General features: G+C 40.4%; 1 protein-coding gene across 2 annotated transcripts in view; it reads left to right on the plus strand.

Moving 5' to 3' along the window:
• The first annotated feature begins 263 nt into the window (after positions 1-263).
• slc66a2 (solute carrier family 66 member 2) overlaps positions 264-16859 on the plus strand; it is an 87178-nt gene continuing 70582 nt past the window's right edge. The window contains exons 1-2 of one of the 2 annotated variants that reach the window (XM_061930734.2): positions 264-971; positions 12262-12395. In XM_061930734.2, the coding sequence (XP_061786718.1) occupies positions 769-971; positions 12262-12395 (337 nt within the window). In that variant the 5' untranslated portion in view covers positions 264-768. The remainder of the gene's footprint in view (positions 972-12261; positions 12396-16859) is intronic. The other variant, XM_061930735.2, reaches the window with a different exon arrangement.

Consider the following 16859-nt stretch of genomic DNA (forward strand, 5'->3'; position numbering starts at 1 on the left):
TCAGTCTAGTCAGGCACAGTTGACTTGTTTCATAACTCCTAAATCATCTGTAGTCCGTGAACTCACCACAAAGATGAACAGACGTCAAAATTCGATGCCGAATTGAAAACGTATTTTATTCGAACTGAAATAATTATACGACAGTAACTATAAATAACGTATAAATGGTCATTTATGTTGCTTGAATACATTTGAAGCCCATTTCCTCTCTCATTCGGCCGCGTGGCGGAAGCAGCCGTGAATCATCTTGGCGGTAAAGTAACATCTTTGGACGTAAAATCGAGCAGCGACGTTTCAGGAAGTGTCGCTTCATATCGCCAGTATCCCCGGTGTCGGTAGGGTTGTTAAAGCTGCTTTCTCGTTGTAATAATTGTTCTTATATGTTCTTTTTTTTACGTTAAATGTTAATTTAAGGGATATTTAACTATCAAATCGGAAATATTTGGTGTTGGTGAAGTGCAGCCTGAAAGTAAAACTTGGCTTTTTCGTCAACATTAAGACAAACACTGCGAATGCAAGCAACTACTATTGCAATTATTAAATTTGGAAAGTAAAAAAAAATGGCCAGTGCAAGTTTAGTGATGGCGTGGCATTAGGCTAGCGACTGTTGTTTGTGTGCTGCAAGGATTATGCAGACAAAACACGGACGATACTCCGATCATTTGAACGCACCAGAAGCGTCCTGTTTTACACGTCTTATATTAAGATATTTGGCAAAAGAGCCAGTAGGGAGCATTCGGCCACGACCGACCGTGTTTGCACGTCGCCATGGAAGAAGAAGCCTTTGCCCAGATAGTGAGCGCTGTCAACCAGCTGGTGTCATGGGTGGCGGCCGGGGCTATGGTGTTCGGCGGGGTGGTTCCGTACATCCCGCAGTACCGGGACATCCGGCGCACGCAGAGCGCCGAGGGCTTCTCCACCTATGTGTGCTTGGTCCTCCTGGTGGCCAACATCCTACGAATCCTCTTCAGGTATAAAATGGACCAACACCACCAAACTCCATTGGGGAAAAAAAAAAGGATCTGATTTAAAGGGGAACATAACTTTTTAAATGTGCAACCCTTATGTAAGCCAAGACTATATGTTTTTCTTTTCTTATGCATTCAAAATCATAAATAAACGTTAGCAATAGTCAGCTAACAAATGAGTTAATGGGAATCGCTCTATTCCGCCTATACAGCATTTAATGTGTTTGTCCGGGTCATACTTGCCAACCCTCCCGAATTTTCCGGGAGACTTCTGAATTTCAATACCTCTCCCGAAAATCTCCCGGGACAACCATTCTCCCGAAAATCTCCCAATTTTCAACCGATTGATTGATTGATTGAGACTTTTATTAGTAGGTTGCACAGTGAAGTACATATTCTGTACAATTGACCACTAAATGGTAACACCCGAATACGTTTTTCAAGTTGTTTAAGTTGGGGTCCACTTAAATTGATTAATGATGCAGATATATACTATCAGATATATACTATCATCATAATACAGTCATCACACAAGATCATCACATTGAATTATTTACATTATTTACAATCCGGGGTGTGGAGGGGGGTTAGGTTTGGTTGTTGAGAGAGAGAGAGAGAGAGAGAGAGATCAGAGATCAGAAGGCATTAGAAAAAGTATCTGCATTTGATTGTTTACATTTGATTATTAACAATCCGGGGAGGGTGTTAGTTTAGGGTTGTAGCTGCCTGGAGGTGAACTTTTATTGCGGTTTTGAAGGAGGATAGAGATGCACTTTCTTTTATACCTGTTGGGAGCGCATTCCACATTGATGTGGCATAGAAAGAGAATGAGTTAAGACCTTTGTTCGGAATCTGGGTTTAACGTGGTTAGTGGAGCTCCCCCTGGTGTTGTGGTTATGGCGGTCATTTACGTTAAGGAAGTAGTTTGACATGTACTTCGGTATCAGGGAGGTGTAGCGGATTTTATAGACTAGGCTCAGTGCAAGTTGTTTTACTCTGTCCTCCACCCTGAGCCAGCCCACTTTGGAGAAGTGGGTAGGAGTGAGGTGGGATCTGACTAGCTTGACAACCATATTGGGGGCGTGCCTTAAAGGCACTGCCTTTAGCGTCGTTTCTCACCTGAAAAGGAGACTACCGTATTTTTCCGAGTATAAGTCGCTCCGGAGTATAAGTCGCAACGATTGAAAATGCATAATAAAGAAGGAAAAAAACATATATAAGTCACACTGGAGTATAAGTCGCATTTTTTGGGGAAATGTATTTGATAAAAGCCAACACCAAGAATAGACATTTGAAAGGCAATTTAAAATAAATAAAGAATAGTGAACAACAGGCTGAATAAGTGTACATTATATGAGGCATAAATAACCAACTGAGAACGTGCCTGGTATGTTAACGTAACATATTATGGTAAGAGTCATTCAAATAACTATAACATATAGAACATGCCAGTGACGTGCGGTGAGGTTGATGGCTGGTGAGGCACTGACTTCATCACAGTCAGATTTACAAACATATGAACCCTAAAGAGTACCTTATTCACCATTTGATTGGCAGCAGTTAACAGGTTATGTTTAAAAGCTCATACCAGCATTCTTCCCTGCTTGGCACTCAGCATCAAGGGTTGGAATTGGGGGTTAAATCACCAAAAATTATTCCCGGGCGCGGCGCCACTGCTGCCCACTGCTCCCCTCAGATCCCAGGGGGTGATCAAGGGGATGGGTCAAATGCAGAGGACAAATTTCCTCACACCTAGTGTGTGTGTGACAATCATTTGTACTTTAACTTAACTTTAATTTTACACATACAAACTGTAGCACACAAAAAAGCACATTTAATAAAAAAAACTTTATTATGGTCTTACCTTCACTTATGAGTGCGGGAACAGTGGTGTTCGTGTTGGAGGAGTTGTGAATGAATGAAATGTGAAATTCGTGCTGCAGTCTGCAGGTGTACCTAATGTTGTGTCCCTGCAGTCGTTCATTGCTCCTCCGGCGCGAGCATTGTTGTTTTTGCACTCTGGCTTCTTGTTAAGTGACTTTTTTTGGGTGGATTCGGTTTTGCACGTGGAGGGTTTTGGTGTGGGCTTTGGTTGGTGTGTCGCTCCCGTCGGGGGGTGCATTCTGCGGCAGGGGTGCATTAACCGGCACCAGGAGGCGGGATTACTGCGAGCCTCACATAGTGCGTCTTCGCAGCAGTTTTATGATTGCTCAGCACAAGAAATACGTTACACACATACAGTTGTTGACAAAATACACTGTACATTATATACCTCAGCTAACTAAACTATGGAAATGTATAATATAATTCATATAGCAATACGGTCTCACTGCACAGCAGGCCAGCAGTTAGCCGAGTCCGCAATCCATGGTGAGGCATAACTGAGTGACGTGCCTCAACTGGCTGCTGATCACCGCACCGTCTCTTCTCAGTATTTGAACGGCAAATGTGAAAATTCAGCGATTTTGAATACAAATAATCTAAAACTGGTGAAGTTAAATGGAAAATAACTTTATAGTATAATCACTGGATACATATAACAATTTAATTTTTTTTTTTTCTTTTTACATTTTTCTTTCTTTCCATGATGGCAGGTGAGGCCCTGCCTCCAGTGACCGCACGTCACTGGAACATGCTATACGTTTACCAAACAATCTGTCACTCCTAATCGCTAAATCCCATGAAATCTTATACGTCTAGTCTCTTACGTGAATGAGCTAAATAATATTATTTGATATTTTACGATAATGTATTAATAATTGCACACATAAGTCGCTCCTGAGTATAAGTCGCACCCCCGGCCAATTTATGAAAAAAACTGCGACTTATAGTCCGAAAAATGCGGTATTATATATGTCTCCATTATCCATAGGTTTATCTATGACCCATAAAGTAGGCAGGCACGGAGCTATTTCTCAACGTGTGTTTATTCCAGCCGGCACGTTAATACACTGACACACAACATCCGGATTCCCATCATGCATTGCTTCAAAACTACGGCAAGTAGTAATGTCCAAAATTTCCAGCCGGACAAACAATATTGGGGGCGTGCCTTAAAGGCACTGCCTTTAGCGTCCTCTCTCACCTGAAAAGGAGACTATTATATATGGCTCCGTTATCCATAGGTTTATCTATAACCCATAACACGGTGGCCGAATGGATATAGTCACTCATGAACGGTCAGAGAAGCACAAGGCGGCGGCAACACATTATTATGGGCCGCCTTGCAAGAAACATTCCGTTCTCATTTGCGGATGTTTTCAACAAATCCGTGAAGGATATGTTCTCGGATTCAAGTACTCAAATGGCAGAACAAAAGCTACTCAAATAGTGAAAGGTAAGTGTTATATATATTTTTTTAAGTAAGCAGCAAGTACAGTGCAGTTAGTAGAACAACTGTGTTTTCATTACTGTTTACTGTACTATATATATATATATATATATATATCAGGCATGTGATTTTTCCGTCTATAGTCGGAAATCCGTCTTTTTTTATCTCTGTAAAAATATAAAAAAATATTTTCCGTTTTTCTTCGTTTTTTCTGACCTACAATGTGTGTTAAAATCTTGATCGGTCTCTTTGCCACACTTGCCAACAACTACGGTTTTTCCGTAAGGAGTACAGTTTTTGATAATCCAGTGGTAAAAACTACGGTTTTCCATAAAAAATTAACTTAAAAATCGAAGCTACGTAGCAAAGCAATCATCACTGATTATTGGTTGGTTTACATATAAGAACATCTATGATTGGTTGGTGGTTTACTATGATGAGGCAAGATAGGGTGGGTCATCAAACCAGGAAGGGAAATCACAACATATCTGAAATGACGACGAGAGTCGGAGAGGAGAAGAGTGAATATTCAAGCGGGCGATTTATATATTTAAAAAACTAGTGGATGATGGCAGAGAGATTCTCTTTTTTAGATTTTTCTTTTAGCGACGTCCAGGAAACCCACAATGCGTCTACTTGGCCACATTTGGACAAATATATGCGTCTGGATAAAACAATGCCCAAAACATTAATTTTAGTTGTTTACCATGTAAGCTCAAATCAAAACTGCTCTCGACATGGAAGACGGGGAATACACATTTAAGAACACAGGTCCAGGCACCTGTGTTCTTAAAGCCCTGGACCTGTGGCCCCCAGACCCCCAGTTTTTTTTCAGTCTTTTTCATTAAGTTCAAATCACATGCCTGTGTATATACATACTTTAATTTCAGTGAATTCTAGCTATAAATATGCTCCTTCCCCTTAACCCCGCCCCCGACCCCGCCCACCCCCGCCCTTCCAATCTCCCGAATTCAAAGGTCTCGAGGTTGGCAAGTATGGTGAGGACCATACTTGCCAACCTTGAGGGGGGTTTGAGGTGGGCGGGGTTAAAGAGGGAGGAGTATATTTATAGCTAGAATTCACTGAAATTCAAGTATTTCTTTCATATATATATATATATATATATATATATATATATATATATATATATATATATATATATATATATATATAGTACAGTACACAGTAATGAAAACACAGTTGTTCTACTAACTGTACTGTACTTGCAGCTTACTTAAAAATAAATAAATAACTCTTACCTTTCACTATTTGAGTAGCCTTTGTTCTGCCATTTGAGTACTGGCGAGCGATCTCTGAATCCGGGAACATATCCTTCACGAATTTGTTGAAAACATCCGCAAATGAGAATGGGATGTTGCTTGCAGCTATCGGCATAGCCGTCTTTGTCTCGGCACATGTTACACCAGTGTTTTTTAACCACTGTGCCGCGGCACACTAGTGTGCCGTGAGATACAGTCTGGTGTGCCGTGGGAGATTATCTAATTTCACCGATTTGGGGTAAAAAATATTATTTGCAAACCAGTAATTATAGTCTGTAAATGATGTGTTGTTGTTGAGTGTTGGTGCTGTCTAAAGCTCAGCAGAGTAACCGTGTAATACTCTTCCATATCAGTAGGTGGCAGCAGGTAGCTAATTGCTTTGTAGATGTCGGAAACAGCAGGAGGCAGTGTGCAGGTAAAAGGGTGTCTAATGCTTAAACCAAAAATAAACAAAAGGTGAGTGCCCCTAAGAAAAGGCATTGAAGCTTAGGGAAGGCTATGCAGAACGGAACTCAAACTGAACTGGCTACAAAGTAAACAAAAACAGAATGCTGGACGACAGCAAAGACTTACTGTGGAGCAAAGATGGCGTCCACAATGTACATCCGAACATGACATGACAATCGACAATGTCCCCATGAAGAAAGATGAAAACAAAGTAGATGCGGGAAATATCGCTCAAAGGAAGACTTGAAACTGCTCCAGGAAAATACCAAAAAAAGAGAAAAAGCCACCAAAATTGGAGCGCAAGACAAGAACTAAAACACTACACACAGGAAAACAGCAAAAAACTCCAAATAAGTCAGGGGGTGATGTGACAGGTGGTGACAGTACACCTACTTTGAGACAAGAGCTATATTGATGCATGCTTGGTTATGCTTTAAATTCATATCCAACGACTTTTTACTGTCAACTGAGTTTCGTTGTTTAATAATTTTTGCTGGTGGTGTGCCTCCGGATTTTGTCAACACAAAAAATGTGCCTTCGCTCAAAAAAGGTTGAAAATCACTGTGTTACACCCTCTGGTCTCCATTTAGCAAGGTGACCCACAATACTGGACTGTGACCGGTGCTGCGTTGCCGCAGCCTTGTGCTTTTCTGACCGTTAATGAGTGAGTATATCCATTCGGCCACCGTGTTCAATGGAGAAGTCTGGGGCCGTATTTATCAAGCGTCTTAGAGTGCCATTTTACACTTAAGTCCTGAGAATTTGCGAAATGTAGTCCTACTATCAAACTTAAGAATAAAAGCTATTTATCAACTTTCTTAAGTCTAAGAATCACTCCTATTCTCCACGATATTTAAGAGACCTTCAGAGGTGTCCTAAGTGGTTAGGAGTTGCCAGCGGGGGATGGCACTGAGGCGAGAGAGACGTGCGCAAACGTTCAGGGAGCGGAAGCATGTCCTGGCTTTGTTTGATGACGAGCAGCTGATCCAACGGTATCGTTTAGACCAGGGGTCGGCAACCTTTACCAGTCACAGAGCCATTTTGACCAGTTTCACAAATTAAAGAAAACAATGGGAGCCACAAAATTATTTTGAAATTTAAAGTGAAATAACACTGCATACAAAGTTTTTTTTCTTGCTTTGTGCTATGTCTAAACCAAAGGTCTCAGACACGCGGCCCACACCTTAATATGAAAATTGAATGTTAGTGCGGCCCGCGGGTTTTATATGAATGGCGCTTGACAGCGTCATACTTGTCAACCCTCCCGATTTTTCTGGCAGACTACGATTGTCAAGGCAACTGTTCTCTCGAACGTGCCGTGATGGTACAGCATTTAGCGCCCACTAAAATCAGCGTGCCGGCCCAGCCACACGTTGTATGGGGCTTCTGCTTGCTCGCGTAAGTGACAGCAAGGCATACTTGGTCAACAACCACACAGGTTACACTGACGGTGGCTGTATAAAAAACTTTAACACTCTTACTAATAATGCGCCACACTGTGAACCCACATCAAACAAGAATGACAAACACATTTCGGGAGAACATCCGCACCGTAACACAACATAAACACAGCAGAACAAATACCCAGAATCCCATGCAGCCCTAACTCTTCACCTCAACCGACGCACAGAGGGGGGGTTGATGTGTGAGGGAGCAGGGTTGGGGTGGGGGCGGGGTTTGGTGGTAGCAGGGGTGTATAATGTAGCCCGGAAGAGTCAGGGCTGCATGGGATTCTGGGTATTTGTTCTTCTTCTTACTCGTCGTCGCCATGACTGTCTCTTCTTCGTTCTTCTGCTTCGTCCCCTTCTTGTTGTGTGTGCAGTTGTGCACTCTCTAAAAGCTGTAGATGTTATAACGTGACTGGGCCGGCACGCTGTTTATATGGAGGAAAAGAGGACGTGACGACAGGCTGTCCTCACTTCCGGCTGGAAATCAGGAGAAATTCGGGAGAATGGTTGTCCCGGGAGATTTTTGGGAGAGGCACTGAAATTCGGGAGTCTCCCGTAAAATTCGGGAGGGTTGGCAAGCACGGTGAGGACTAGAACTAACCAGCGCCAGGCTGGAAAATCCCTGCACACATAGCATTTCTCCTGCAATAATACCCAACTCTAGAGATGTCCCGATCCAGGTTTTTGCACTTCCGATCCGATACCGATATTGTTTTTGCACTTCCGATCCGATACCGATACTGACCGATACTGGCCTATCCGAGCATGTATTAAAGTTTAAAGTTATTTAGCCTACTTTGTTGTCAGAATCATGTTGAAAAGGGTTTTAGTACCCTTGATAACAACTAGCCAGCTGAATTAGGGGAGTTTGAATAATACACAATGGTTGGTAACAAGAAACTGACCTGTTTATTCAAGGATAAACACAAAATAGACAAAATTATACATGACAAACAGAAATGGCATCATTGAACTCGGGCTGGGCGATATGGCCTTTTTTTAATATTGCGATATTTTAATGTCATATTGCGATACACGATATATATCTCGATATTTTGCCTCAGCCTTGAATGAACACTTGATGCATATAATCACAGCAGTATGATGATTCTATGTGTCTACATTAAAACATTCTTCTTCATACTGCATTAATATATGCTACTTTTAAACTTTCATGCAGAGGGGGAAATCACAACTAAAAAAAATCACTATTTTTTTCATACGGTGTTGATGTGGAAATGTTTGCCTCGGCATTTTGATGGTGTGGACATGTGGCACCGAATGGAGATAAGCGTCTCGACAGACCTTACAATATTTGAACAATGATGACGAAAACTGTTTTCTCTGTCGTGTCCGTGTGTCGAAAATTGTTATGCGCTTATTTTTTTTATTTGATTTTGTGCGTGGCATAGATTTGCCGTGCGCAGAGGACGCTTGAGCAGGCGCGCACCTTAGCGGCTGCGCTAGCATCACAGCTAACGTTAGCCATGCTGCTACCTCGCTCTCTGCTGGGAGAGGACATATACGTATGTGACGTGACAGTATGTGACGTGTGTAAGAAGGTGCGCTCGCTGTCTGTAAGAGGGAGACACAGGAAAGAGTGAGAAGAGCCTGTCGTGTAATGCCAGCAGCTAAAAGCAACTGCGTGAGAATCCACAGACCTGTGGATGTGTTGAAGGTGTGCTGGAAAATGCGGAACGGAATTTAGGGAGCAGCAGAAAAGTGGAATGTATTATTTAAATCGGTGCGTTGGAAAACACGGACCGGAGTTTTTTTTAAACTGGATCTGGATCTGCATTTTCCCATGCCTTGCCGATACGCATTTTTTTGCAACTCATAGTGTTTTTTTTTTGTAGTGACCGCGCCAGAGGTGGACATGCATTCTACTGAGGTGGCGTTCAGTTTATCGCAGCACCAAGCAAACAATCTGTAGATTCCCGTCATATCAATTCCTAGATATGGTTGAAATTATTTAAAGCGCACTAACGCAAAATAAACGTAACGTTATTAATATCACTACGACAGATAACATTAACAAAAAAAATCATCAAAACAGCCCACTACCTATAATATGGGCTTTTTAAACATGAAATCATTGTCTCTCAAAACATTATTAGTTAATGAGGTCATCAGAGACAATAATCTTAGCGTCATTGGTCTCAGCGAAAACTGGCTCAAACCAGACAATTTTTTCCCGCTTAATCTCCTCCTCCTAACTATACGAATGTGCATATTGCCTGTCCCCTTAAAAGGGGTGGGGGGGTCGCACTAATATACTATGAACACCTTAGCCTTACCCCTAACCTAAGTAATAAATATAAATCTACTACTAAATCTAATTACTATGAGGTCTGTCGCACCGCTGCCTCTCTTTCTGCCGGTTATCTACCGCCACCCTAGGCCCTATTCGGACTTTATCAGTGAATTCTCAGTGTTTGTCGCTGATCCAGTGACGCACGCCGACAATATAATTATAATGGGGGACTTTAATATCCATATGAATACCCCATCAGACCCTCCATGCGTGGCGCTCCAGACTATAATTGATAGCTGTGGTCTTACACAAATAATAAATGAACCCACGCATCGCAAGGGTAATACGCCCATTGGGTTGAGTTTTTCCTTGCCCTGATGTGGGATCTGAGCCGAGGATGTCGTTGTGGCTTGTGCAGCCCTTTGAGACACTCGTGATTTAGGGCTATATAAATAAACGTTGATGGATTGATTGAACAGGCACGGTCGTAATAACGTAATGTTTACATGTTTTGCTCATTTCAAGCATACGTCAGTTGATTAATTTCACAGACGTTCGCTTTTTCCTGCAACACTGCTACATACGCAGACTTCATGAGAGATAACAGAGATTACTTTTGGACAAATTGTGATCCAGAACCTGATATTTTTTTTAGCCTGAATATAAGCGGGATGAGCGACAAGTTTTAGAAGCTGCGTGCTAAACAGATCCAGCTTCAAGTGAATCATGTAGCAGTATTGCTAAGTGCGGAACAAGATATACAAACATATCAAACACTTACTGTACAATGTCTGCTCTCACTGGGGTACCGACTGCTGGGATTTTTATATCTTCTCGCTTTAATGACAAATTAATCATAATCCCCATTAAGGTTTTAAAGAAAAAGTTGCCGCAAACTTGTGACTTTTTTCGCCATCTCCAGGTCTAAATTGGACGTCAAAGTTGACCAACTACTGAGTATATTGCTACGTCCTTATCCAGATGAGAGGCAGGATTTATAATTTATAATTTATAATTTATAATTTAGAGGCAAAGCAGCAGCCAGTCATCTGCTCAATATGCCAATATAGCAGCATAAGCTAGTTAAATATCTGCGATCAATGCTGCGTTAAAAATAGTTTGTCTGCGTTAGCACTTACTGTAACAATATCGCTTATATTTGTTTATTATTCAGGTCACGAGAAGTACTAGAAATTGAGTATTGTTGGCGGTTTTTGGATGTTTTTTTAGAGTGTTTTTTGGGCGGAACAGGAGCTCCCATTGACTCCATTGTTAGCTGACTTTTGCTAACGTTTATTGTGATTTAGAATGCATAAGAAAATAAAAACGTGTGTTCTTGTCTTGCATAGGGATTGTGAATGATAGGCAAAGTTCCCCTTTAAGACTCACTTGCTTATTAACCATAGGTTGTGTGTCGGTTGTGTACTCTTTCCCAGCTGCGTTGTTTTTCCTGTTCCACCCAGGACTCTAACTTGGGTCATCCGCATGAGAAACGAGCGTGCTAACTACCGAGCTGAATGCCCGGGCTATAGACTCAATAGCCAGCACTGCTCTGGAAGTTGTCAGGGAGTGAGGGTTACCAACATACACTTCGTTACAGTTGCAGTGCAGATACAAAAATTCCACAAAAAGAAATGTTGAAAAAAAAATACCCACATGAAAACAAAAGGGAAATATCAATGAACACAATGCTGATGCAACCAGCTGCCATTTCTACGTACAGCTGCAAAAGTAAAACCAACAAAATGAGCAATTATTGCACACATACGATTGCACCATGCACACAACAAAACAAAAACACAATCTCAACACCCACTCAGTTTCGTCCTGAAATAAATCATCTGTTCAACATATGTTCAATATATCAGTAATAGGTAGATATTGGGCATGGATTCTCAATCTGTGGTAGGAATACCACTGGTGGCACGCAGGCTCCATCTATACCGATGTGTTTTATTAGAAATGTCGACATGGAACAATCATACAAATGCATGTCTTTACCCAAAACAATAAGCTGAATTTGAATTGACGTCAAAATATATATACCAATAGTTTAATGCTCCTCCTATGCCACACGCTTGAGTACGAGCTAAACTGTGATGGCAAGTGGGAGGTAGCAAAAATGGCGGCACTTGGAAAAGAAACACATTTTTGAGGCGGCACTTGGCGGGCGAAGTTTGAGAACTAGGGCTGCACCGAAATTATGATCATTTAAAAAATCATGATTATTCATAAAGTAAGGTGTGGGTGTTTCCCACAGGTTGGCAATCTACTTTGCAAAATAATAGTCTAATAAAACGGCAAAATAAATGTTATACATATATTTTTAAAGACACTAACATTTCATCTTTTTTGGGTGGCCTTCCAGGTCATCAATTGGTCACCCCCGCTGGCCCTTATCATACCTTTTGATTATTTGTTGTGGGAAACATGTACATGCTTTTTTTCTCTACCTTTTAAAGCCCTTCTTTGTGTTCTACCTAACGGTTCCTTGGCATATTTCCTTGTACATTAACAGGCTTTCTCTTGTCAGATTCGGCCGCTACTTTGAGACACTGCTGCTGTGGCAGAGCATCATCATGATCGCCACCATGCTGGTCATGCTCAACCTGTGCACCAGCGTCCGCATGGCCACGGAACTCAACACCAAAAGACGCTCATTCCTAGGTCAGAAACATTGCGTGTGTGTATTTGTGTGTACGTCTCTATTACGTACTGACAGAGTGGACACAGAGAATCATTGTATTATTTTCTCTTAGATAAGAGCTTTGGTAACAGCCGTCTGGGGTTTAATGCGTCATGTGATTGAATGCACATGGTCACATGGGGTGTGTGTGTGTGTGTGTGTGTGTGTGTGTGTGTGTGTGTGTGTGTGTGTGTGTGTGTGTGTGTGTGTGTGTGTGTGTGTGTGTGTGTGTGTGTGTGTGTGTGTGTGCGTGTGCGTGTCTCTGAGGGCGAGTTGGTGTCCTGCCAAGGCAACATATTTAATCCTACTCCAGGATGGGAAGCTATAAAGATAAAATGTCTCCCCTGACCCTTAAAAAAATTAAAGTTGCATATCAAAATAGAAGCTGAGATACATTAAGTAAATATTATATGTACGACTATAGAGTGCCGCCTTTAAATAAGATACAAGTATTTAATATAATCTGTTGCAAAAATTGCTACTCTTGAATAAAAAAATATTAAATTTAGTTGTTTTGTATATATTTAAAGTTAAATATATACAAAACAACTAAATTTAATATATTTTTTTATTCAAGAGTAGCAATTTTTGCAACAGATTATATTAAAGTATAAATAAAAAAATATTAAATTTAGTTGTTTTGTATATATTTATCTTTAAATATATACAAAACAACTAAATTTAATATTTTTTTTATTCAAGAGTAGCAATTTTTGCAACAGATTATATTAAAGTATCATTGGTACTTTAATATAATCTGTTGCAAAAATTGCTACTCTTGAATAAAAAAATATTAAATTTAGTTGTTTTGTATATATTTATCTTTAAATTAGGGACAACTTACATGTGAATTTCATTTAATTGGAATTTTGTATGATTTTTTTTAATTTTATGTTTTCTTTTTATTCTTCTTCTTCTTAATATTATTATTTAGGGTTAAACGATTAATTTATTATTTAAAAAAAAAAAGCTTTGATTTATATTCTGTTACTTTGATTAATTGTTTATAGGAGAACTGCACTTTTTTGGAATTTTGCTCGTCATTCACGATCATTATAAAAGACATGACAACAGATGCATTTAAAAAAAAAAAAAAAAGCATTCTAAAGAGTAAATAAATGCGTTTAAAAGTCAGTTTACAATGGAGCCGCTCTATTCTATATAAAGCCCTTAAAAAACATCCAAACATCTACATTATGGTTTTATATACATGATATGTAATGTAGTAACAGGCACATTTATACTAACATTTAATATTTACGTATTTTGATCATTATAAGCACATTAATTTCAAACAGGCATCACAATGTTTGCTTTTTTTTAACTTCACTGATTATTACTGACTGCAGATGTTATGAGAGCCAACAAACATAATAAAACATCACTTACTGTACAAGGTCTGCTGTCAATAGGTTGCCGACTGCTAGGATGTCCATATAGACGAAGAATGACTCATAATCCTCGCGAAGAAAAGGGGCGTGGAACCAAGCGTCTTTTCGTGTCTTTCTCGCCATTTCTGGGTCTAAATTGGCTGTCAAAGTATACCAACTTGTCAGAATACGTCCTCGTCCTTCTACTATCCAAGTGAGAGGCATGATTTATGATCTAGAATAAACTTCCAGGGAGCAGGGAAGCGAGGAAGCAGCAGACCACTCGATGATGTAATCATTGGCACGCAAGCTTGTGATCACGGCTCCGCTATAAATAGTTTGTTTGCGTTAGTGCTTATAATAACAATATCTATGGCGTCACATTAGTGCCAAAAATCCAAGCGCATAAAATATGGGTATGCTTAGACGGCCCCTCCTTTCTGATTGGCTCTGAGCATTTTTCATAAGACCAATGATTCTCCAGCGTAGCAACGTTGTAGCCATCTTACCTCGGACAGCTAGCCTCAATCATTACATTGATGTCAATGGTACATGTACTAATTACATTACCATAACTTGCTCGATTTTCGACCAATTTACAAACGGTTTGCCTTGTTACAAATCTTATTACATGTAGATATGACATAGGATGCTGTACCTGTTGAAATTACCTCTTTCGCTTTAAAAAAAAAAAAGACTTAATTGTGCAACATAGTTGTGTAGGGTCAGTGTTAGTCAGTTCTCTGATTATTTTAAACTGTTTCAGAACACATTATTAAAAGGCTATTTTTAACATTTTAAAAACAAAATTCAAAGATTATTTCATTAATTTTATGGCTGAATCAAAAGAAATTCCATAAATTAGAAAACAAATGTTCAAGAAGAAGTGAAAATATAAAATAATGTTATGGTTGGATGTCATTGCTGGTGGACCAGTTCTGGCTGAAAGATGTGATTATGGTGTTTGTTGTCTTATTATTTATTTGGGTCACATTTTATATTACCCTGTATTGTGTTTATGTGGTATGAAATAACCTTCATCAGCGCGCACATTTTTTTTATCCACTTCTTCCTCCGTAAATCTTGATACATATTGACGATGACCCGCCCTGCTATACTTCTGATTGGCTCTGAGCATTTTTCGCCTGACCAATCAGAAAGAAGGGGCCGTCTAAGCATACCCGCCCCCAAAGTGCCAAAAAGAAACATGACAGCGCACAGACAGAGACGGCGCGCGCGCAGAAAGGCACCGCACGCGCGCAGAAAGGCACCGCGCGCGCGCAGAAAGGCACCGCGCGCGCGCAGAAAGGCACCGCGCGCGCGCAGAAAGGCACCGCGCGCGCGCAGAAAGGCACCGCGCGCGCAAAAAGTTAAAGTTAAAGTCCCAATGATTGTCACACACACACTAGGTGTGGTGAAATTTGTCCTCTGCATTTGACCCATCCCCTTGATCACCCCCTGGGAGGTGAGGGGAGCAGTGGGCAGCCCGGGAATCATTTTTGGTGATTTAACCCCCAATTCCAACCCTTGATGCTGAGTGCCAAGCAGGGACGTAATGGGTCCCATTTTTATAGTCTTTGGTATGACTCGGCCGGGGTTTGAACTCACAACCTACCGATCTCAGGGCGGACACTCTAACCACTAGGCCACTGAGTAGGCAAAAAGGCACCACGTGCGCTGATTCTCCACTTCGTGCGCGCGACACCCTTTTGCGCGCACGTGGTGCCTTTTTGCGCGCGTGCGGTGCCTTTCTGCGTTTTTATGCGCTCGGATTTTTGGCACTAATGTGACGCCATAAATATCACTAATACTTGGTTAATATTCAAGTCACAAAATGTAAATGGAGTATTGTTGGAGGTTTTTGGATGGTTATTTATTGGGTTTTATGGGTGGAATAGAGGACCTCTCTTTTGCTCCGCTGTTAGCGGACTTTTATTTCCGAGTGAGAATGCATAAAAAAAAAATCCATCCATCGTCATGTCTTTCATAAGGATTGTGAACGAGAGGCAAAATTCTGAATAAAGTGCACTTCCCCTTCAACCCTTGTGCAACGCTACAGCCGAAAACGGGCGTTATATGTGTCTGAAATGTTCTCTCAAGTTTTCTTTATAAAAATTGCATTTTTTTTATTTTTTTATTACAACATTGTTCGAATAGGATATAAACAAATTATACACACTTTTTCTTAAAACATTCTTCTGCCCCATTGACTCATTATAACCGCTGTGAAGTGAAGTGAATTACATTTATATAGCGCTTTTTCTCAAGTGACTCAAAGCGCTTTACATAGTGAAACCCAATATCTAAGTTACATTTAAACCAGTGTGGGTGGCACTCGGAGCAGGTGAGTAAAGTGTCTTGCCCAAGGACACAACGGCAGTGACTAGGATGGCGGAAGCGGGGATCGAACCTGCAACCCTCAAGTTGCTGGCACGGCCGCTCTACCAACCTAGCTATACCGCTGTATTTTTTAAAGACTCTAATCCTGGTATAATGTTCAACTTTTTCCATGAAACTGAACGAATCCCATTCTTGTTGATTGAAAAACAAAACAATATTGTTTTGATGTAATTGCAGCCATTAACCACCAGATGGTGCCAGAAAGCCATGAGAATAAATCTCAGAGCTTCAATAAGAAAATGAGTGACTGCTTGCCACTCAACAGCTGAAATGCCTTGGGCAGTTATAGATAACATGGCAGATATTTATGAAATATTTTGTGAACTCAATAAACTCAACCAAGTCTTGCCTGCTTTCTCTTTCATCCAAGCTCAGCAGGCCCTGTAAAAATAGTTTTTGTCTACTTTTACTAGTGTATCAACATCAATGTTGTCATGAATTATTGATCTATTCAAGGCTGCAATTGGCCAACCTTTGAAATTCCACTCTGCAACTTTTTTTTTTTTTTTTTTTGAAATATTGCATAAATTGCATTTTACTACTTTAAAAAAATTATTTTGTTTTACAAAAAGGCTATCAAACATAAAAACCCGTAACATATAATAAAGAAATAGATAGATCTGAAGTTGTTGAAAGATTTTAAGCATTGAAAGTAAAACATATATTCATTTATTG

This window comes from Nerophis lumbriciformis, linkage group LG37, assembly GCF_033978685.3.
Source record: "Nerophis lumbriciformis linkage group LG37, RoL_Nlum_v2.1, whole genome shotgun sequence".
In the NCBI taxonomy this organism is placed as follows: Eukaryota; Metazoa; Chordata; class Actinopteri; order Syngnathiformes; family Syngnathidae; genus Nerophis; species Nerophis lumbriciformis.